The following is a 24,351-nucleotide window of genomic DNA, read 5'->3' on the forward strand; positions in this document are numbered from 1 at the left end:
TTACTTACATATTTTTTTTTACTTGAAAAAGAACACTGATAGTGGAAATAGCAGATCTACAAGCTCACAATGCGTTGCATTGCGACGTGTTGTGAGCTTGTAGATCAGCTATTTCCACTATTTTTGAAAAATGTTTGAAAATATGAACATTTCAACATGTAAAGTATTATGACGATTATGACAAAATAATTGCGATTATGTCAACTAATTGCGATTATGTCAAATAATTGCGATTAGACGATTATGTAATAATTGCGACAGCCCTGCCCGTAGGTCGCAGTTAGCTATGAAAAACGTCACATCACACAACCATCAGTAACGCCTGTCAGAGCCCGGGTAACGCCTCAATGTCTATGGGGCTTTTAAGCCGTGACATCATTTTGTAGGCAGAGGAGAATCTGCCCCCAGAGCATTTTCTGTCCCTCGCTATTTTCAACAGATCCGAGACAAAAATAACGACTAAAGTATAATTCTAACACTTTCCTTTCAACAACAAAGAGAAGAAAAATGTGTAAATAGTAAAAATAGTAAAAAGATTCACGTAAACTGGGGGCAGAAATGCTCCTCTGCCTACAAAATGATGTCATACTTAACACTTTGATTGCCTAAGACGTCCACAGGAGTCTTAATCAATTAATTAAAGAAGTGCCAATAGACCTCTATGACAGGTCCAGACGTCTTTTCATTTTTTCAATTATTCCAGTAGGTGGAGCCCTTGCGCAGCCTCTGAGTGAAGACCGGGTTGCTGGGTGACGTAATCACCCCAGCAACTGTCTGATCCAACCACATGGGGTTCTGGATCAATGTTTATCAACATTGATGGGGTGACCTGTGGAGGCCTATAAATACCTGGGTTCAGGGGGCGTTCTGAGTGGGAGTAGGTACGTTTATAGAGAAGCAAGTGATTATTGAGAGAGAGAGATATTGAGAGTTTTGAGAGAATTGAGTGCTAGTTTATTGATTGACTGTGAGGTGTTTGGTGGGCGACTGAGGTGAGAGTTTGTGTGTGTGATTGATTTGACTGAAAGTGAGCGAGAAAGAGAGAGAGAGAGAGAGAAAGAAAGTGTGATTGTTTGAGGTTTAGTCAGGAGGAGAGGAGAGAGGAGAGGAGAGGAGAGGAGAGGGAGAGATTTGTGTTTTTTTGTGTCTTGTTTTTGTCTGTTTCTTTGTCTGTTCTGTTCTGTGTAGTCAGTCAGTGTTTGGCTGTGTCTGTCAGGGCGACGTTGAGAGAAGGAAGGTAAGCAACAGTTAGCATTAGCATCAGTCTGTGTTTAGGATAGCCTTAGAGAGAGTTCATTGTAGTTTATCTTGGGTGGGGTCAGTTTATCTCAGTTTATATCAGCTTAGATTAGACAGTATTAGACTAGTTAGTGTAGTAAGTGATACATTTTGGTACAGTGATGGGGAAGCGCAAGCTCCCATTGCCCAGTGCAGGCCAGAGGACACTGCAACAGTGTCTGCCACGTCGCAACGTGGAGCCTGTGGACCCAGGCTCCAGCGACATGTTTCAGGGACACCCCCTCATTCCTGTTGCTCGCCGTCGTCGTTCTGGTAGAACGGCTAACCGTCCAGGGCCTCGGTACAGAGCCGCCGAGGAGTCACACGACGAGAGCGATGATGATGATGGTACTGGTGGCGACCTGGAATGGGTTCCAGAGGCGCCGGACCGAGAACGAGTTCTTGGTAAGAGTTGTGTAATGCTATCGTTTAGCTTCGATCAGAGTCGGGTCCACCGCTATCCACCGCGGTGTAGACTTTTTGAGTCATAAAACTACAACGTAACGCTCAAAAAGACTTCACCGCGCTACACCGCTCTGATCGAAGCTTTTGACTTTAGAGATGAGGCGGAAAATAGCCGATATACAAGCCCACAACGCGGCAGCACCTTGCTTTGAGAGCTGAGAGTCTTTTTTTCGGTTCAATAGTCAGCTGGCTCACTCGACATTGTCCCAGTGTGTATGTACATATTGTATTATGTTTAGAGACATGATACGTTTCCATATTGAGAAATTATATCGTGTTTGAGTGTTGAGATCACACACTGCGCCGAAAGTCGGGGGGACGAAGATGGCGCTGATCAGGGCTACACGCTGACAGCTGCCTGATCGGCCATCTTCGTCCCCCCGACTTTCGGCGCAGTGTGATCAACACTCAAAAAACGTCTCAAGTCTCTAAACATAATGGTGACTAATAAACCTGAACCTGAACGTATATGGTTGACGATGACGTTCCTGAAAATAACCGATCTACAAGCCCATCGACGCGTCGCGCCGCCGCCGTGCTTTGAGAGCTGAGGTGGTCTTTTTTTCCCGGTTCAATCAAGTGTGTATCATACACATGACAATGTCTAAAGTATATGTATTTAGATACTTTAGACGTTTCTATATTGTGAAATTATATTGTTTGAGACGTTGAGATCACATTTCTATGGTTGACCATGACGTGGCAGAAAATAACCGATCTACAAGCCCATCAACGCGTCGCGCCGCCGCCTTGCTTTGAGATTACACACTGCGCCGAAAGTCGGGGGGACGAAGATGGCGCTGATCAGGGCTACACGCTGACAGCTGCCTGATCGGCGCCATCTTCTCCCCCCGACTTTCGGCGCAGTGTGATCAACACTCAAAAAACGTCTCTCTCAAGTCTCTAAACATAATGGTGACTAATAAACCTGAACCTGAACGTATATGGTTGACGATGACGTTCCTGAAAATAACCGATCTACAAGCCCATCGACGCGTCGCGCCGCCGCCGTGCTTTGAGAGCTGAGGTGGTCTTTTTTTCCCGGTTCAATCAAGTGTGTATCATACACATGACAATGTCTAAAGTATATGTATTATGTTTCGATACTTTAGACGTTTCTATATTGTGAAATTATATTGTTTGAGACGTTGAGATCACATTTCTATGGTTGACCATGACGTGGCAGAAAATAGACGATCTACAAGCCCACAACTGATTTATGCATGATGGTATCAGTACAAAATGATGAATGATAATGAAACAATGAATATTATATTATACATATATCTATGGTTGAGATAGTTGCAGAAAATAGCCGATCTACAAGCCCTCAACGTGATTTATGCATGATGTTATCAGTACAAAGTGATGATGAATGATAATGAAACAATGAATGTAGATATATAAACTCCATTGGCATCTGGCATGCACACAAAACATATACACCTGGCATGAATGTGATTGTGACATACACTGACACTGACATGAAATCATCACATTGTGTGCTTGCAGATAGGCTATTTTATGCCACCATCTCAACCACAGATATATGTATAATATATATAATTTTCCTCATAAGCAAACTTTTCATAAAGTCTACAATCACATTCGTGAATCACATTCACATTCATGCCAGGTGTATATGTGTGCATGCCAGATGCCAATGGAGTTTATATATCTACATTCATTGTTTCATTATCAGCACATGCCTGATGCCAAGGGAGTTTAGATATCTAAATTTATTGTATTGATGCCATCATGCATAAATGTTGTACATCACCACAACTCTGACAGTGTACAAATATACAGTTTCATGTTGTCTTGTTTATATATTCAATCATGACATGACAAATATATAACTACAAACTACACTTTTACAGATTCCGACTATTCTGAGGAGGAGGAGGTGGTGGAGGAGCAGCCCGATGATAGGAGGCCACGGCTGTACATCTCAGGTGGAGTAATAAAATAAAACGGAAACCAGAAGCTTGAATTGTACTAGATAAAACATTTTTTTTACATCAAAGTCATGAACAAGATGGCAAAGTTTAGATTTTGTGCATTTTCCTAATACATTTTCATTTTCTTGTCCCCGAGGGGTAATGTTATATGATATAGAGGATGAGGAGGAGGATCAGGAGGACGGAGCTGCCGGGGTCGTGGGGGAGGCCACCACAGCTGCTGAGGGGGATTGCCAGCCTGGTCCAAGTTCCCAGTCCGTTCCGCTGTCTCAGGCGGTTGGAGCGCCACTTTCCAGCGAGCCAGGTAAATAAAAACAGTGTGTACCGAGCCCGTCCAGATTTGCTGCGTGTCACTCTCTCTCCCCGTTTCCTGTCAGTCTACTGTCCTGTCAATAAAGGCATAAAAGCCCAAAAACATATCTGGGGAAAAAACATGAACCCCATGGGACATGAGTTGGGCAACACTACTAAATCTTGACACTAGACACCATTAGGGTACTAAGAAACATGACGTGTGAGTGTGACCTTAGAAATGTTGTACAAAGAGAAATATACGGTAGATGTGATGAATGTGAATGTGATTGTGTCATACACTGACACTTAGTGTATGAAATCATCACGTTGTGAGCTTGCAGATTGGCTATTTTCTGCCACTATCTCAACCATAGATATATGTATAATATATATAATTTTCCTCAAAAGCAAACTTTTCATAAAGTCTACAATCACATTCACGCGAGGTGTATATATAGCAGATGCCAAAGGAGTTTATATACTGTATCTAAATTCATTGTTTCATTATCAGCATTCAATGCAGTAGTTGGATAAAAACACGTTTCTGTTTGATTTAAAGTCTCTACATCTCTTTACTATGATGCATAATGGGGTGAAGGCTATATGTCTAAATTGTAAATTGTTTTGATTTGCATGCTATTTAGCATTTTCTCTTTCTCTGGGATTTCAGACACAGTGAGGCAGGGGACAACTGCTGCTGCTGCTGCTGCTGCTGCTGCTGCTGCTGGGCCTTCGGTTCGTCGTAAGACGGGTGAGAACTGTTTCTGCTCATGACACTGATCTAAGCTGATCTAATACCTCCACGTTTGTCATTTCTCACATGTCATTTCATACAGTGTTACTGTATGTCAACTAAAATGACAGGTGACAAATGACACATGTGCCAGCATGAGGTCAGTATCATGCTTGTTTATTTTTTTCATGTGTCATGACATTCATCTCCATCAGCAGATCTACAAGCTATGCCCAAACGCCAAGGTGGCAAAATGATACTGTACCAGGGTGTGCGTGTTTACTTCGAGCCAGACACCGATGAGGATGTCATTTGTGATGAGTCAGTTGACATGCAGTAACAGCACACAATGTGAGCTTATATGGTCTTACATATGATCTTATTTGTCAAACGTACCACGTTCATGTAGAGAGTGTAGTCACACACGCAGGCTGGCTTTTTCTGTGGGACTCTGTTCTTTTGCCCTTTCTGTGTCACGTGGACTGTGCGTAGTTCATCCTGGTGGAGGGTGGAGATCATCTTCACGATTCGCTTGTCCCTCCATGCCAAAACCATCACTTTGCCATTGTGGCGAGACACTGTTCCCCCCACTTCCAGATCAGTCATCTTGATCTTATATATTAGCTATTTGGTGCAATTTATGTACCACATGAATAAAAACAATATATTTTATGGTAATCATGTATTTCTATGATTTACAGGTGGCAGACCACCCACACAGACAGATCATGCACTGGGGTGGCGTGACGAGAAGAACTGGAGCCCCACCGCCTTCCCTTTCCGTGCAACTCCAGGTCCACTTGGCCGTGCATATGAGCTGGAGTCAGAGAATCCAGTAGACTACGCAGAGCTGTTCCTGTCTGATGAGCTTCTGCAGTACATAGTGGACCAGAGTAACATCTATGCGGCCCGCTGCATCGCGGAGGTCAGAGCGAGGGTGCCAGCAGTGAAATGTTCGAGAGTTTATGCCTGGAGGGAGCTCACACTGGTCGAGTTCAAGAGGTTCCTCGGTTTGCTGTTTCTTACGGGCCTAGTGTGGAAGTACAGCCTCGAGAGCTACTGGTCCAAAGAGGAAGCAATTGGAACGCCCTACTTTGGCACCATCATGGCACGCAACCGATTCCAGCTCATTTGGAGGTTCCTACATTTCACTGACTACAACACGATTGATGCCAGTGACCCACTCTGTTTAATCCGCCCTGTTCTTGACCCGTTGCTGGCCAGTTTCAAGCAGATGTATCAGCCGGACATCAATGTGAGCATCGACGAGGGAACACTGCTTTGGCGTGGCAGCTTGAAGTTCAAGGTCTACAACCCAATGAAACCCATCAAGTATGGCATAAAGAGCTACATACTGTCAGAGTCCAAAACAGGCTACCTCTACGCCATGAAGCCTTACTGTGGTATAAGCGCTCACCTCCCAGACACCATCCGGTTCCTGATTGACGGCCTTGAAGGCCTTGGATACCGTCTTTATCAGGTGATGAGCTAAAATGTTATTATGTTATATTGCTTTGCAGTGATTACATTTGCCAGCTGTGACCTTCCATGCTATACTATGTTCTGACCTTGGCTTATCTACAACTGGTGGTTGTTCTCAGGACTAAACTATAATTTCTAACCTCCATATAGGATAACTTTTATAATCACGTCACTACATCCACCATGCTCCTCGGTCTCAAGATGCACACCTGTGGCACGCTCCGTAACAACAGGGGCGAACCACAGGCCATCAAAGATGTCAAGCTGACTGGTCTGGAAGTGGGTGCAACGGTGTCTCGCCACAATGGCAAAGTGATGGTTTTGGCATGGAGGGACAAGCGAATTGTCAAGATGGTCTCCACCCTCCACCAGGATGAAGAACGCACAGTCCACGTCAAACAGAAAGGGGAAGAGAAGAGGGTCCCCCAGAAGAAGCCAGCCTGCGTGTGTGACTACAATCTCTACATGAACGGGGTATGTTGGACAAATAAGATCATATGTACCACCACCACCTAATACATTGTCTTGTCTACTCATTGCCTCATTGCTTGGTGCCTGCAAGCATACAACACATGGCACTGTGCTTGTGAGCTTGGAGCCTGCAAGCTCACAACACGTGGCACTGCGTGTTGTGAGCTTGGTGCCTGCAAGCTCACAACATGCAGTGCCGCGTGTTGTGGTGCCTCATGCTCTTAGTGCCTCATGCTAACATATTTGTCATTATACATTGTCTTGTCTACCAGTTGCGTCAGTTCAGAAAAAGCTAAGGTATGGCAACATGACTGGTGTCTTCGCGCGTGTGCAAGACACCAGTCATGTTGCCATACCTTAGCAACAGGCATGATGAAAAGTACATTTTATTATTTCCCCCTGTAGCCAAAAAAAAAAAAGAAAAAAAAAAAAAATTTGCCAATTTTTTTTTTTTTTTTTTTTTTTTTTTTTGCAAAAAAAATATTATATGACGCCTCTGTTTACGCCTCTGTTTACTTGTCTTCTCAGGTGGACCGTCTTGACCAAAAAATCTCCTATTATCCGTTTGTCCGCAAGACGGCCAAGTGGACTTCAAAATTCGTCATGTACCTGTTCCAGATTGCCCTCGTCAACGCCCACATCATCTACAAGCTGAAGAACGAAGTCGACAGCGACGACGACGACGACCAACCAGACGAACCCAAGAGGAAGCCGCCAATGAAGATGAGAAAGTTCATCTTGGAGACAGCCAAGGCCTGGACCAAACTTCCTCTGGAAGCAGAAGCAGCAGCAGCAGAGGCAGCACCAGAGGCAGCAGCAGCAGAAGCAGCAGCACCTGCTCCTCCCCCCCCTGCCCCCCTTGCCCCCACCCCTAGGGGACCCCGCGGCAGGGACCCTGAACATCGGTACGACATCGACTTCAGGGGGCATGTTCTGCAGCCCATCAACCCCAACCCAGGTCAGGAAAGGCCGTTCCGAAAATGCAGGAACTGCCTGAACAGGAACCCACCCGTCCGCAAGGAGACACAGTATGTCTGTGTGGGCTGCCACTATGTCCCCCTTTGCGCCTACCCATGTTTCTTTGAGTACCACCAGAGGTGAGAAGCATGATGCTCTCTCTCACGCACGCACGCACGCACGCACACACACACACTACACAATGTTTATTTATTTTTCTCACACTCATTTCATTGGACTATCGCTCAGAGTGAAAGCATCTTTGACATTGAACTGAGCCTACGTCCTGAACTTTTATTTTATTTTCCATATTTTTCACGTCTCACTTTACTCAGTCCAATTGGACTATCACTCGGAGTGAAAGCATCTTTGACATTGAACTGAGCCTACTTCCTGAACCTATTTTATTTTCCATATTTTCTTATGTCGCACTTATTTTATTTTATTGAACTCACTCAGAGTTCAAGCACCTTTGACATTGAACTTTGGGACTTTGAGCTGAAGAAGGCTTGTATTATTTTATGGTTAGAAGTTTGAATTTGATTTGAGAATACCTACTGTCTGTCTGAAGTCAATGAAGTCAAAAGTAAAAGATTCATATGACCTTTCAGCCTGTCTTCATGTTGCCATTTGAACTTGATGGGATTTCAAGCACTTTGTACATGGAAAATCCATTGCATTTGTATATATAGTATATAGTTATAGTATGTTGGCCTATCTATTTTGATGCACTGAAATACACTGTATAGTATATAATATGTTGGCCTATCTATTTTGATGCACTGAAATACACTTGCACAGAAGTACCTGACAGTATCTACTGTTGTCTGATCTCAAAGGTTCAAGGTTGTACTTTATTGTTCCGTCTTTTGTACAGGAAAATAAAATTTTAACCCTAACCCTTGTCTTTTATATTTGTAGAATAAAGTACACATCAAAGCCAAAACCTTATAATGCAGTCTAGAAATTGACCGGCCAAGCCTGCCATGTTTGAATTGCATAGAAAATGGGAAGATAACATTAGTCTACCAAGGCCCCTACAGCAGGTCAGAAGAGGTCAACAGGCAACATGCAGTTGAGCATTGGGCAATATTTCATTCATAGCATTCTGTCATTCAGTTTTAGGCTTTTGTATGTAAAAAAACATTGTATTTGTATATTTTGGCCTTATTTATTTTGATGCACTGAACTAAACCTGCACTAAATGCCTGACCTACTCGTGTTATTTGTCTAGGTGGGGTACAAAATAGTTTCAAGAATTCAAACTTGTGTAAACTAAAACTGACTAAAAGCATCTAGGGGTGCCCACTGGCCTAGTGGTCAAAGCGCATACCACATACTATGATGCCTGCTGGCGTCACCGGTTCGATTCCCGATCTGGACAATCTGTCATGACCATATGTCATCCCCCATCTCTCCCATTTCCTGTCAGTCTATTGTCCTATCAAATAAAGGCATAAAAAACAAATCTTTAAACTAAAAGCATCTCCTCTCCATTCCCATAATTCAGTAAATGTACTTACTTTCAATCACTAATTGTCCATCACATATCTGGCTACATAACTGACCATTACATGGTACTCAGAGTACTCTGAGAGTGTAAAAATTGACCCGTAAGGGTCCATTTGGTTCTATTTGTACACTTATGAATGTATGAATGACACACACACATTTGTAGTGTCATGATTTCGAACGAACACATGGGGGCGCCAAACCTCCTCAATACAGTATATTGACAGGCCTTTATAGGAAGAGTCAGAATTGCATAGAAAATGGGAAGATAACATTAGTCTACCAAGGCCCCTACAGCAGGTCAGAAGAGGTCAACAGGCAACATGCAGTTGAGCATTGGGCAATATTTCATTCATAGCATTCTGTCATTCAGTTTTAGGCTTTTGTATGTAAAAAAACATTGTATTTGTATATTTTGGCCTTATTTATTTTGATGCACTGAACTAAACCTGCACTAAATGCCTGACCTACTCGTGTTATTTGTCTAGGTGGGGTACAAAATAGTTTCAAGAATTCCAACTTGAGTAAACTAAACTAAAAGCATCTAGGGGCGCCCACTGGCCTAGTGGTCAAAGCGCATACCACATACTATGATGCCTGCTGGCGTCACCGGTTCGATTCCCGATCTGGACGACCTGTCATGACCACATGTCATCCCCCATCTCTCCCATTTCCTGTCAGTCTATTGTCCTATCAAATAAAGGCATAAAAAACAAATCTTTAAACTAAAAGCATCTCATCTCCATTCCCATAATTCAGTAAATGTACTTACTTTCAATCACTAATTGTCCATCACATATCTGGCTACATAACTGACCATTACATGGTACTCAGAGTACTCTGAGAGTGTAAAAATTGACCCGTAAGGGTCCATTTGGTTCTATTTGTACACTTATGAATGTATGAATGACACACACACATTTGTAGTGTCATGATATAGAACGAACACATGGGGGCGCCAAACCTCCTCAATACAGTATATTGACAATAATGTAAACTTTTGGTCCTAACTTCAAAAAGAAATGTCATATGAACTTACTTTTTGTGTGTAGAATAAAGAACATCCTTCAGGCTTTCAAAACAGGTATCACATTTGCAAATAGTCCTAGTTGAAATTACTTACTGGCACAATATATACAAAACATGTGTTTTTCTCTGACATCCATTTCTGTGAAACAATATTACATGGAATATTGTAGGTTGACGATGTGAACATCAAAATATCTGTAAATAAAGCATGCAGCTGCCTAGAAAGCATGCAGCTGCCTAGAAAAAATAAATCATGACCCATAACAGGAGTTTTAGCCTTGGAAATGCTGAAAGTACCACATAACACAGTTCTATTTTGATTAACCCTAACCCTATAGATAAGCCCATAACTCCACAGGCGAATAATATTTTGACTAACGGTAAAGTCAACAGTAAAGTAAACATCCTACCGATTATTCTGATATGTGCCAAGTTGAGATTGACACAGTACAAACAGTTCTGTACATAAAATAAACCTTTAAATGCGATTATCTCAGAACCTCATTTGAGAGGCAAGATTTATGAGCGTTTTTTTTATTTTCACATGCACTTATATTCAAAATGGAACTATCTGTGAACTCAATTCTTTGCAACATGAAAGAATACACCCTAAAGTGTATCTGCATGTGTTCGCAGTTCATATAATACTTCAAAAAAGTACAGTTATGTATGGTCTCAAAATGAATGGGGAGTCAATGGTGGCTGGGGCTATTGACTAATTTCCAGAAACCTTGGCATTCAATGTGTTAACAGCCCCATAGCTGACCTATGACATCACGTTGTTGTGACATCACATTGTGACATCATATTCGGTCCTTGCACGGCGCTCGGTGGCAGTGGTAAAGTCGCTGCCCACCACCACGGAAGGTTGTGGGTTCGAATCCCCTGTGGTGCAACGGACTATGTCGGGCGTCTGTGCGAACACAATTGGTCCGTGTTCGGGGGAGGGAAGCTGGACAGGGAGGGTGATACTGGTCATTGCATGTATTCCCACAGGCTGGGGCGGCACCTGTCAGCAGGGAGTGTTGGGCGGGAGGAGTAGGACGACGGCTCTACGTCCTCCTGGTGGAGGCTCCTCACTGGCAGGTGAGTCAGTAGGATACAGCATAGAACAGAACAGTACACAGTACTATGCAGTAGATATGTAAAGAAAAGAAAAATGAGAGAACAAAAAAAATGGTCTAAACAAACAGTAAGTATATACAATGAAGGGGCAGAGGAGGCTAGGGTTGGGCTAGGTTAGTTTTTTTTACCAGTTGCGAACGGCTGCTGCCTGTAAATGGTTTTTCAGGGCAATTTTAAAGGATGCTAGTGATCCACACTCCTTTATGGCCTTTGGTAAGGCTTTCCACATTTTGGTGGTATAGCAGAAAAAAGAGTTTGACCCTTTGTTGGTTTTGACTCTGGGTTGAAAGTGATCTGTGGCGCTGCCTCTGGTGTTGTAATTATGGACATCCTTAATGTTTATAAAGTATTTTTTGTACTTGGGTATCATAGTGGTGTAGTGTATCTTGTACACCAGGCCCATTGCAAGTTGCTGTACTCTGTCATCTACTCTGAGCCACCCCACTCTTAACTGGTGAGTAGCGGTGAGGTGAGTCTGATAGGGAAGGTTAAGCAGGACCCTAATTAGTTTATTTTGGGCTGTTTGGAGTTTAGTTTTCAGGGCTTGTGGGGCGTCACGATACCATACGTGGACTCCGTAGTCAAAGAGGGGCTGGATTATTGCACCAGCTATGGTCTTCAGTGTGTTGAAATTGACCATTGGGGCGATCCTCTGTAGGAAACGGGTTCGTTGGTTGATTTTATTTATTACTTTAGAGGTCATCTTTTCACTTGGAAAGATTAGCTTCAAGGATAAATCCTAAGTAAGAGATTTCGTTTTTTCGTGTTATACTCTTGTGGTCTATACTACAGACTCTATAACATAAGACATGATGTCAGTCATATCCATATTTGGGAAAACATTTTGTCCACATTTGGTCCAACTTAAACAACCAACCGCAACTCGAATCACAATCCGTCCTGTGCGAATTCGGTCTTGCGAGACCTCACCCTTTAGGACGCTTTTCGCCCTTAGGCGCCTTACTGGTTATTATTAAATTACCGAAGTTATTTGTCATGTGCCTGCCTTGTGCACCTTACAAAGCCTAAAAGCCCAACAGATGTAATTTTTATTCATAATGTTCCAATGTTCAATGACAGAAATTCAATCAAATCATTAATCACTATATTTGAGTGGTAATTAAATGTCAAATGAAATGCCATAATCGTGACAGCCCTCTGTGTGTGTGTGTGTGTGTGTGTGTGTGTGTGTGTGTGTGTGTGTGTGTGTGTGTGTGTGTGTGTGTGTGTGTGTGTGTGTGTGTGCGCGCGCCGTTTGGAGGTTATTAATGAATGCAGTTCATATACCCATAACCCCATGTGCCTGTCCGTCGCCTGAGGTCCTCTGATTTGGCGCTACTAAAGGTTCCTAAATTAAAAAACACTTTGTAACATAGTTTAAAAAGGTGCTACTGTATATAAATAAAGTTGTATTATTATTATTTTATAAGCATATTTTATTTTGACATAAAATGTCTTATTTTCTTCTTTAAATGAATTTCAGGTACATGCATGCCAAGTGTTGATCTACACACACACACACACACACACACACACACACACAGAATATTTCCAGAATATTTAACCCAATTTCCAGGACTATATAACAATAATTCAGCTCAATAACAGGCTAACACGCTTACTCCTATGCGCAATGCCCAAAGGTAGTGTATGCCAGTGGTTCTCAACCTTTTCAGGCCATGACCCCCGAAATAATCATATTTTTACTGGGGACCCGGCACCCTGACGAGCACTAAGAGTTGAGGAATTTTGTATAACACTGTTCTATTGTGAAAATAGCCGATCTACATGCTCACAACGCCTCGCAACGCGAGGCGTTGTGAGCATGTAGATTGGCTATTTTCACAATTTCTGCCTCTAATATTTGACAATTTGGCCCATGTTTAATTTGTAATTTCAGAGGTATTAGCAAAATCAATAACCAAAGACAATGCATAGCTATTTTTTCCAGGACCTTCCAGGACCCTTGATAAATTCCAACACTTTTCCAGTACTGGAAAAATATTTTTCTAATTTCAAAATATTTCCAGGAATTTCATGACCGTGGGAACCCTGAAGTATGCAGTGGCCAAGATGTTATACAGGTTCCATGCTTAAAAATGGAAATAAATAATTGAGTACCTGATAGGAATAACAGTTTAAGTCCATATTAGATTATTTTTTTAAACTCAATAAAAGATTTGATTATAAAAAATTATTATTATTATTTTTTTAATATAGATATTTTTTGATTTACCAGACTGTAAATCACAAACTAGTCATTTTTAATCTGTTAAATTGTTAATGCACTCCCCCCTCATTTTGTTCAATTGTCAGTTTTAATGTTATCTGCTCCCTTGGTTTGCTGAATATTGCTTGTAAGGACTTATTACTAGTTTTTCCACTTTTCATGGAAAGTATTATGTCTAATACTTCCTAACATATATGAGTTAAGTAAAAATATCTAATTCAACAAAATGAGGGGTGAGTGCATTAATAATTTAACAGATTAAAACATTGTTTTTGGCATTGGTTTACAGACTGGTAAATAAAAAAATATCTATATTCAAAATTTTAAAATATGGACTTAAGACTGTTTTTCGTCTCAGGTACTCAATTATAAAAATAAGACAAAACTCCATGTTTCTGTCTGTCAGACACCACTGAGCCATGCATTCTACCTGGCTCTGTGCCAACAGCAGTTGTTGCAGGGATAGAGATATTACCGATCAATCGGCAATGGATCGGATCGGGCCGATCAAAGCGTGATCGGCGATAATCGGTGGTTTAGATCAAAAGGTAAATTCACCGATCCGATCCGATCGGTGCATCCGATCAACCAGCTGTTCAGTATGCCCACTTGAGGCCATTTTGGGGTATTGATTTCCACAGTGCTGAAGGAATAATTAGTTACTGCTATGATAATAAATACATAGTAATGCTGGTAAATAACTATAAGGCAAATATATAAATGAATTCATGAGTGAATGAATGAATTAAAGTTAAAACATTAACATTTAGAAAATATAAATAATAACTTGATCGGATCGGTGATTGATCGGTATCGGGTGATCAAACTTTTGTGATCGGTGCTCGATGATCGGTTCCAAAAAATCACACTCGTGTGAACTGAGCGGTGGTGTGTGTGTGTGTGTGTGTGTGTGTGTGTGTGTGTGTGTGTGTGTGTGTGTGTGTGTATGTGTGTGTGTGTGTGTGCAACAGCGCCCCTCCCTTAACATGTGTGGTCAGAAAAGGTTACTGCAGGCTACGGACACGGAGACAGACATACAGACAGACAGACAGACAGACAGACCCACACACACGGCCACGTATAGGAGCGTTGTGACCACCGCTCAAAAACCTGATCGGACCATCCCTAGATAGAATGTTAGATTTTCTACAGTTACGGCATCTTTAGGTGTGTCTACTGTCTATTTGGATATTCAGGATACGCAAATGTTATGTTTTTTGCTGGCTCTTGGACTGTTCCCCTATTTTGATAACCATCTCAAACTCTCATTTCATCACTCAAACTGAAGGTGACAGCAGCTGTCTAGTTTTACATATCAACGGAAAATCCACAATGAGAGATACAATCCCTGTGGTCAGCACATGGTCAAGAAGAACATATCACAGGAAACTGGTTAATTATTGCATGTGTCCCAAATAATTAGCTATAATGCTAACAAGCTAAACAACACATATTTGAAGAGGTTACGTTATAATTACGGATGATTTCTTGGACATCTTTTAGTTTGGACACTATGACACTGTATGCTTCTGAGGGTTTGGTGTTACTGGGGTACCTACCTACCAAAATGATTACAACGAGCAAACAATTTTAGTGAATGATCATGAATGTCACCAATTAGGCCAAAACAGACCCTGGCCTAAATGCTCTGCACTTTAAATGCGTTGAAGAAATCATGAGTTCTAATACGATCAACCACAGTTTTAACTTTGGGTGAGATAGGCTAGATTTTTAGGGGACAGACACTGAACATTTTAGATGATAAATTGATATTTACGTGCAATATACCCCAATTACACATCCAGTATCGGAAAGGATTGCCTGGGTCAAAACAAGTACACTAGCAGGCTACACACAATATACAATTTCAGTCATATCAATTTAGGTACAAGTAAAATTCTGCTGTTATCTGCTGTTATAGGGGACACAAGTGCTGGGGTGGCACAGGCGTAAAGTGCCTGTCCATTGTCCACCACCATAAAGTACAGGGGAGGTTGGTATCCAAACAAACGCTATGAATACTGGGTGGGGAGGGTGATCTTTGTCACTGCAGCTTCTACAGGCTGGGGTGGTGCCCATCAGCCAGGGAGGAGTAGCACAGTGACTCCCTGTCGGACCTAAGCTTCAGTTAAAAGTTGTTTTTAAATGCAGTGATGTTAATAGGTTTTTAATGTAATGAGTCCCCGGGACCCACGAAGGGTCTTTCGGATGAGTCCCAGGGATATTTTATGGGTCCCACAAAAATTCTACGCGGCATGTCATTTTTGACAAAGTGCAGCATTTAACTTGAATTGGTTATTATATGGTTATGTTCATGTTACGTAGAAATGTGTCTGAAAGAAATGAACCACAATTCCAAATCTTACAATTTTAATACTTCCAAATAGTCATGTGTTTGATTGTTTTTATACCGAACCGGTAATATCGGATGTTGACCACTTGGGGGCGCAGATAGAAGCTTTTACCGAGTCTTCATAATCAACAGCCAGTCAGCCACCTGTTATTTTATATACATCGATAATATATGGATCTTCTCAGTGAGATCATGATGTCTCCTGTTTGTACTGTTACTGCTTCTATGGAATGGGGGAAATGCCATGCTTGTGTTTGCTCTGCTGTACAGAGAATCAGTGGACTGGGTCAAAAACAGTGGATTGGGTTGCTTGTAGATCGGCTACTTTTGTTTTGAACGGTTGATCCTAGAGGGACGTGCCGCCCCTCTATGGATGCGGGAGGGCAAGGCACAGGCGGCCGCGGTAGTCCGCTGCCCCGGCGGACCACCAAAGGGACGGCGCCGCCACGAAAACACTATAATCAATCAAACAGTTAGGCAGCCTAGGCTACATACATACTGTCTCAGATAGCATACATGCTAGGCTAGCTTGCTTCCTCCGTGTTGTAGTTGAGCCAATAAAGGTTATTTGACCATGTTCACCACAACGTTAATCGTCGCTATTGTTGTAAAGACGCAATGAAGACCTGTGTGGCTTCTAACACGTTGTCCAATGTCCACCACCACATCTATAAACAATAGCGCGTGTACTGTATATCCAGTTGTTTGTTATTGAATGGAGGGGAAAGGAGGCGGGTCGCTGTCTGAGCAGTGAGCATTGAGCTGCAGTGTAGAGACGTGACGTCACGTTTCTGCGCCGAGCCCTGCCATACACGTCCTGTGGGGGAACCCTTTTTGGTGTGTCACCTAACACGCTGTGCCACTATGGTCAGAGAGCGGCCCGGTGCTACGCTAAAACTCAGGCACCCATTCAATTCTGTGACTATTCAGTGGCGCACAAAATGGCGTCGTGGATTCAAAACACAGACTGTTGTTAGTTTTATCGTCTGTTTTAAGACTTTCTACGCGGATTTCATTTGTGTTAACGTAGGGTAAAGTAGCATGCCTTCACCCATGAACAATGGTGGCGTCTGTGGACTTTTTAAAAAAAAAAAAATTTCGCGACGTGGTAAATTATTTTAACGTGGACTCCAATGGAGGCAATGCGTCCGTGGGACCCAAGGACACTGACGTAAATGCGTCTCTAGGCAACGTGAATGCGTCAGAGACGCGTGACGCGCACGTAATGACGTCACTGTAAATGTATGTTTTAAATGTTTAATTAGAGTTATAGGTTTGATAATTGATATTAGTGTTCTTCGCCCTCATTATACATGGAGTGATGTCCAACACACAAGCTAGCTATCACTAGCTATTACACCGACGCCATCACTTCTTGTAGTAGACTGAATAACCTTGTTACTGTGCTATTAGAACCACATCTTGTCAGCAAGTATTATTTTTGATATAAACTTTAGCAGTGTGTAAGTAACACAAACGTAAGCGTGGTTGGGCACATTGCCCTCCCAGTCCTGAGTTTTATGCTGCATTCGTGCTACAGGAGACAAAACAACAGGTATATTACAAGAAATTTTTAATGGAAATCAGTGACATGAAACTACAAGTGAGCCACTTAACTCACTACTACAAATCAAAAGCTGGACAGTCAGAAGATAGGGGCCTAACAACTTTCCTGGGGGAAACCCTGCTCTCGTTGTGCATTTCCTGAAGCCAATGATATGTAACAAATGATTATGTAAAACAAACCAAATTTTCAATGGAAACCAGTGACATGAAACTACAAGTGAGCCACGTAACTCACTACAAAAAGCTGGACAGTCAGAAGATAGGGGCCTAACAACTTTCCTGGGGGAAACCCTGCTCTCGTTGTGCATTTCCTGAAGCCAATGATATGTATTCCAATGATATGTAAAACAAACCAAACTGCTACTTTAACCATCCTGATAATGTGAATGGTTAATGCCATTTAGAGGTTTCAATGAATTTCTGAAGAAATTAGACAGTGAGCAAAAACAGGAGAGGAATAGATATAATCTTGCCATTATCGTGAGTGGGAGTTAATTCTACCTTGCGGGGGCGAATTTGGATATCCTATGGTTAACTAGAGGTCACAGAGACACATCTAGAGACAGCACCAAAATAGATATGCCACATGAGCTCTTTAATGACAGACCTAGAGAACAGAACTTGTGGATGGGCTTGTAAACTAGTAGATAATGCATTTGAAATGACCAAGGAATGGAATATGGTGACATATTATGAGAAAGAGTATGGTGACATAATATGAGAGAGAGAGAGAGAGAGAGAGAGAGAGAGAGAGAGAGAGAGAGAGAGAGAGAGAAATTCAGAGGGAATGGAGAAACATAAATGGTGGAACAGAAGCAAGAGCATGATAAAGAAAGGCAAAGAGAAACATGATGAGACAAGGTCTGTCCATCTCTCTTAAACAGATCACGCTGTAGGCTAGTAAGGCTACATAGTGTTATCCTGGAACAAGAGGAAGAGAGAGGGTGTGACAGAGGGGGGGGGGGGGGGGTGTAGAGCAGGTGTTTCCTGTAGACTGGATAGGAAGGGAAAGACACAGCCTCTCTCTCTCTCTCCCTCTGATCCACACAGTCCTGCTGCCTCTCTCTCTCTTTCACCATTTCCATATGCACCACTTATAATGCTGTAGAAACTAGAAACCCAGCTTTTGTTTAGCAAATCAGGCACTGGTGCAGAGGTCGGCCTGACTTGCACAAATGTGACTGGAAATACAATGTAAGGCCATTTTTAGGCACAACCATTTTAAATGTAAAGACTAGTAAACTCATGATACCTTTTTAAAGCCCCATTGTGATAGACTTTAACAGGCAGATTCAAGTTGGTTTACAAAATGTTGTGTGTTCTGATAGCAAGTGTGTTTTTGCAACAGAATCTTTTTTGAACTGAACACCAAAGACAAACAAATATATCAGTTCACAATATTCAAGAGATCTGGAAAAGAAAAGCAAAACAAATCTGGTTCCTGTGTCACAACTGTAACCAATCCAAAATCCCGGAAGAGCAGATTAACACTACAAGTGTTTGTTTTTATATGGTGTAAGTGTTATGCACATTGTTGTTGTAGCTAAAACATAAATGTAGTCCCCAGTTATAACTATGCCCAATTCACACAACACAATGAGCCCACAGTACATTTTAAATCATCTGAAAAGAAAAGCTGTTGACAAACCCACCAGGCCTTACAACTGAGTTAAGTACAAATCAAACATAAACACTGGTAAAAAGCCAAGTGTGATAAAAAGAACAAAATTAAAGCAGAGAGGCAATAGCCAAAACTGCAGTAGTGTAGCCCATCTCTCACCCACTGAGAGAGTCTAATTGGGGGGATTTGTATGCTATTTCTCATAATTCCATTCCATGTTGTACAATACACAAACCAAAGAGAAAGCAGCTCAATCAATAATATGACACTGTTGAAAATCTGTGATCTGGGACAGCCTTGTTTAAACAGCAATATAAAAGACTACTGGACCAGCAACAGGAAAACATGACTACTTAATGCCACGTGGAACGCCACATAGGAGAACTTTAGTTAAGTGAAGTCATGTCATTTTCCCAACTGTGTTATGATTTTCTTGCTGTGGTGCTGCATCGCGGTGAAAAGAATGCAGAGGAAACATTGAATATGCTATTTAGGTGTGTTTGCCATCTGTGCTGTGTGGACAGACAACAGTCACTGAATTCAAGCACAACTCCAGTGTAATATTTGTTGGAGATGTCCCCCCTGGTCATATAACCAGCCAAGACTCAGTTGAACGAGCATGTACTGTATGTATAATTGCAGACCTAAACTTCCAGGCAATGCATACTAAAATAGCCACACCAGACTGCACACAGCCAGGAGGTGCCAACATCGAGACAATCTGCCACAGCCAGACATTGAAGTGTGGATGTGAATAATGCAGAATTTGTGCTCCATGGTACTCTAATGTCGCAGCTATTTGCCGATCTATAAACTCGTAGATAGACTGATTTATACTTCGCTGTACGACAAAGTATGGGGCTGTTAAGTCTGACATCATTTTGTAGGCAGAGGAGAACTTTTGGCCCCAGCGCCCGTGAATCTTTTTACTATTTTTACTATTTACAAATTTTTCTTCTCTTTGTTGTTTTAAGTAGACTGATTTATACTTCGCTGTACGACAAAGTATGGGGCTGTTAAGTCTGACATCATTTTGTAGGCAGAGGAGAACTTTTGGCCCCAGCGCCCGTGAATCTTTTTACTATTTTTACTATTTACAAATTTTTCTTCTCTTTGTTGTTTTAAGGAAAGTGGTAGAATTATACTTTAGTCGTTATTTTTGTCTCGGATCTGTTGAAATAGCGAGGGACAGATATTGATAATAAATCTGTTTGGAGGTCTGACTACAAAATGATGTCACGGCTTAAAAGCCCTAGAGCATTTGTGTGGTCTCGTACATAAAGGTAATGGATATTCTATAATGGGCATTGGGCACAACAACCTCCTCACACAAAGTCTTTAGGCGACACAGTCCTAAAACAGACTCCTGCATTTTACTTCTTACAATCAATAAGAGAGAACACAGCTCAAGTCTGCAGTTAATAATTGACACGCTGACTTTGACATTAGCTGTATTCTCTGCCAGAAGGTGAACCATGTCAGCAGTCAAATACTAGATCTGTACTCGGTAGTTTCTCATAACCTTGACTTGGCAAGCTGATGATAACAGTTCACAGATTTTACCCACGCTTGATGTTGTTAATGTGAGAATGCATCACAAAAGAGCTCACCTGTCATGGACAATATCTTAGATGTTCTCAGAATGACTGTTCCAAGCATTAAGTAATGTGTAGTGAAACATATATTATGTATTGGTATGCGTGACTGAGTGCTCCAAGGTTTTCAGTTAAGTGCTACAAACTGCCGTAACAGGTAAGGGTTTGTCATTCTTGGTTTGTTGTGACAAGTCTGACAGACTGAGTAAACCAAGTATCCCTGGGGCACACGATTTGTAAGTTCTGGTATGTTTGCTGAAAGATACAATAGGCTGCCTGCGGGGCACACTGAATAGATGATGCATTCAGCATTGCCACTTTCTCTGACACTCAACACTTTACGAGCTTGTCAAGCCACAATCTTTACATTACCAGCCCAATTGATTAGTAAGGCCTTGGTAGCTAGTTTTCCTGCCCAGCTAATGTATGTGACCATCTACTACACGTACACAGATAAGAATAGGACGATACATGATGCTATTTCACTGCCAACAAGTTCTTTGTCAACCGTGATTATGACACAACACCATGACAAAACATGACCCTGTGGGGAGATGCTAGCGTGTCGTTTCCTCTCCTAACAGCCAACAGTGGCCTAGAAACACAATTCTACACAGTGGCTAAAATGGCTAACATTAGTAGCCACCAATAGCCAGCTAATAATAACAACAACACAGCCCCACCCACTAATGATGTTGACATTTCTGACGGGTCACCTGCTGTTGCATCACAGGGCACTATGTTAGAGCTACGTCGCATCATGTGTACACGGGCATTGTGTCACATAGTGGCCTTTATTTTGGGCCAAACAATGGCTAACAGTAGCTCTGGTCCATAGCGTTAGAAGGAGTTCTCCTTCACGCTATGTCAACGACGAGCCCTTGCGCCGCAGGAAATGCTGCGCACCCTCCCGTCTGTAGTAAAAAATAAAAAATACTGTTTTGCTACTCACAAAAACAAAAACGGCTTTGGGGAGTTGAACGCCTACTTTCCTTAGTGGGAACACTCTGAGCCCGCCACCTCAAGTCTAAAATACAAATTTTAGCCAGAAAAGAAAATATTTCACCGGAAGGCAAGATCTGGTCAAAGGAATTTTCTATTGACAAGATCTGTAGAGGGCGCTGTGGAGTAGCTAAAGCTTCCGGTGAAATATTTTCTTTTCTCGCCACAAAGTGTGTTTTAGACGTGAGGTGGGGGGCTCGGAGTGTTCCCACTGAGGAGAGTAGGCTTTCAACATCTTAGAACAGTCTTTGTTTTGGTGAGTAGCGAAAGTGTATTGTTTTATTTTGACTACAGACGAGAGACTGGGCAGCCTGCGCTACCGAGGCTGTGAGCGCAAGGGCTCATCGGTGACATAGCGTTAAGGAGAACTCCTTCTAACGCTATGGACCTCACCAGAGCTAGGCTAGTAGCTAGCCAGTCAGCTAGCCTCTTGGCTCAACTCTATGGACCCTAACAATGTAGCCTACTGGCTAGAGATGCTAACACTATAGCCAACAGCTGGTGCTGTAGCTGTAGGGTGTAAATGTCTACATTACATTGACGTTACTAGGGTTCGTGTCCGTACCGTAGAGTGGGACCGACACACGCCGTGTCGGTGCTCTCAATCTCCTGTAAGATCCGTTCGTGCTCCGTTATACACTCCAAGGTTTCATTCTCCGCCATGACGGTTGTGTGTATGTGAGTGCGTGTGCGTGTGTGGCGTGCGCGAGTGTGCTCTGTGTGTGTGCGGACACTGGACAGACGCTGCAGAGGGAACAGGTTGAGTACCAGGAGATGCCAACAGGGGGCGCGCTGCCCCTTGCTAATAATACAGTTGGGGTCATGTTTAGGATAGTGTGGTGGTCTCAAAGTGGGATCCCGGGACCCCCAGGGCAGGGGTCCTTGAGGGAGTCCAGGGGGTCCCCAGCAAAATGATAGTTAAGAACCCAAATGGACCCTTATGGGTATGTAACTCCAGAGGGGAGGCTCTCTCCATTCCGACATGTCGCCACTCCGAAATTGACTTCTTATTGTCGGAGTGGCGACACTCCCATGTCGGAGTGGAGAGATGCACTCAACTCAGAGAGTGTAGCCAACAAGTGGAACCAAATAGACGGGTCTATTGTACACTCTCAGAGTGAAATTAACATAGACGGGTCTATTGTACACTCTCAGAGTGAAATTAACATTGATTTTAAATATAAATTGGGTCCCAGAGATAGAAATGCCATTAAATGGGGGTCCGTAGCCTAATGCATGTCAAACTGGGGGTCATTAAAATAGTAAAGTTTGAGAACGACTGGTGTACTAATTATCAGGGTGTGTGTGTGTGTGTGTGTGTGTGTGTGTGTGTGTGTGTGTGTGTGTGTGTGTGTGTGTGTGTGTGTGTGTGCGTGTGTGCGTGCGTGCGTGCGTGCGTGCGTGCGTGCGTGCGTGTACGTGCGTGTGTGTGGTGAAATGACCTTCCTGACCTAGTCAGAGCAGAACGGCACCATACCTTACTTTGTCACAACCCAAAAACACATCCGTTCAAAAATCTCTGTATTACATGCCCATATTTCCCAAATGTTCCTCTTCAAATTGCACTGAAAAATAATATTGAGAAAATAATATTACATTTTCTCCCTTCACCCCCCCCCCCCCCCCCCAACACACATACATACTTTAAACGTATTCTACCAAGTTATTGTAGGGTGCTGTCGTTAGTTAACACTGTTAAAGGAACATAGTATATTCTGTGACCATACCAAGCAAAAAGAGCTTTTTTTTAATCGTCAGAAATCAACAAAATATTAAGATTACATTTTGTCCATGATTCAAGGATCTTTCATTTCCACTAAAAAGCATTTTGTGAATTGGTTTCTTGAATGCATTAATATCTGTGGTTGTGTTATAGGATGTCTGCATTTTCCCAATCAGAATATTTGAAATTACCTTAAGGTGGTTCCCAGAGGTAAGTCCACTGATTCCAATTCAGTGAAAATATTCGCGTAAGTCTTCTCTTCGTCTTTGTTCTCCTCTTCACTTTGACTGGGAGGATCCGGTAAAGCAGCATTCACTCTGTCTTTAGCCATTTCTCTCCTCTCTTGGTTCTGTGTAGCCTACAAGGAGAATAAAACTATTGTGTGCATAATGGTCTGTGAGAGAGAGATAGAAACTCCCATGTGAGTGTGTGTGAATTCCAGGTCAGGCAGGGCACCTGCTATGGTCAGCAGAAAAAGAGCAAGTACAGGAAACAGAAGTCTTGTGATTCACAGAACTTTGTATCCAACAAAACGGAGTTCAACAACATGGCGTTAAAGATTGTCTCATACAAAACCAGGAGAAGACAGCCTATACTGTAAAAACCAGGCCTACTGGTACAGCTTCATGCATGGTCACAGAACTAAGAGCTAGTTGACATACAGCCTCTTGTTTTTGAAACTTTTGTTAAAAAAAAGTATATATATATATATATATATATACTATACATTTTGTTTAAAATGTTTTAGTTGTTGCCAAGTGTGTACTGTCCCACTGTTGACCTGAGGAGGGTCAATACATATTGGAATCAGCACCTGCTTCTTTTCACTTGACGAAAAGGAGTTCCACCAGGAGGCAAAGCAAGGAAAGGCAGGTAGCACATTTCAACAAGGCATTTCATTGATTTACACAGAACACCAAGCAAAGGAAACACAATTATATAATGACATTAGGA

At 42.3% G+C, this 24,351-nt stretch overlaps 1 protein-coding gene across 4 annotated transcripts in view; it reads right to left on the reverse strand.

The window, feature by feature from the left end:
• The window catches only part of exoc6 (exocyst complex component 6), a gene marked incomplete at its 5' end in the record, with an annotated part of 127,739 nt that overhangs the window by 92,960 nt on the left and 10,428 nt on the right, over positions 1-24,351 (reverse strand). For 2 of the 4 annotated variants that reach the window (XR_013963011.1, XM_080748094.1), the window contains one exon: positions 23,589-23,728. The exons of 1 other annotated variant lie outside the window; for it this stretch is intronic. Coding sequence is in view for 2 of the 3 variants with exons in the window: in XM_080748094.1 (XP_080604220.1) it covers positions 23,589-23,728 (140 nt within the window). Of the gene's footprint in view, positions 1-22,239; positions 22,351-23,588; positions 23,729-24,351 lie in introns of those variants that run through there. One more of the 4 variants, XM_080748095.1, reaches the window with a different exon arrangement.

Source organism: Nannobrachium achirus, assembly GCF_963921795.1.
Source record: "Nannobrachium achirus genome assembly, chromosome: 18".
Lineage (NCBI taxonomy): Eukaryota > Metazoa > Chordata > Actinopteri > Myctophiformes > Myctophidae > Nannobrachium > Nannobrachium achirus.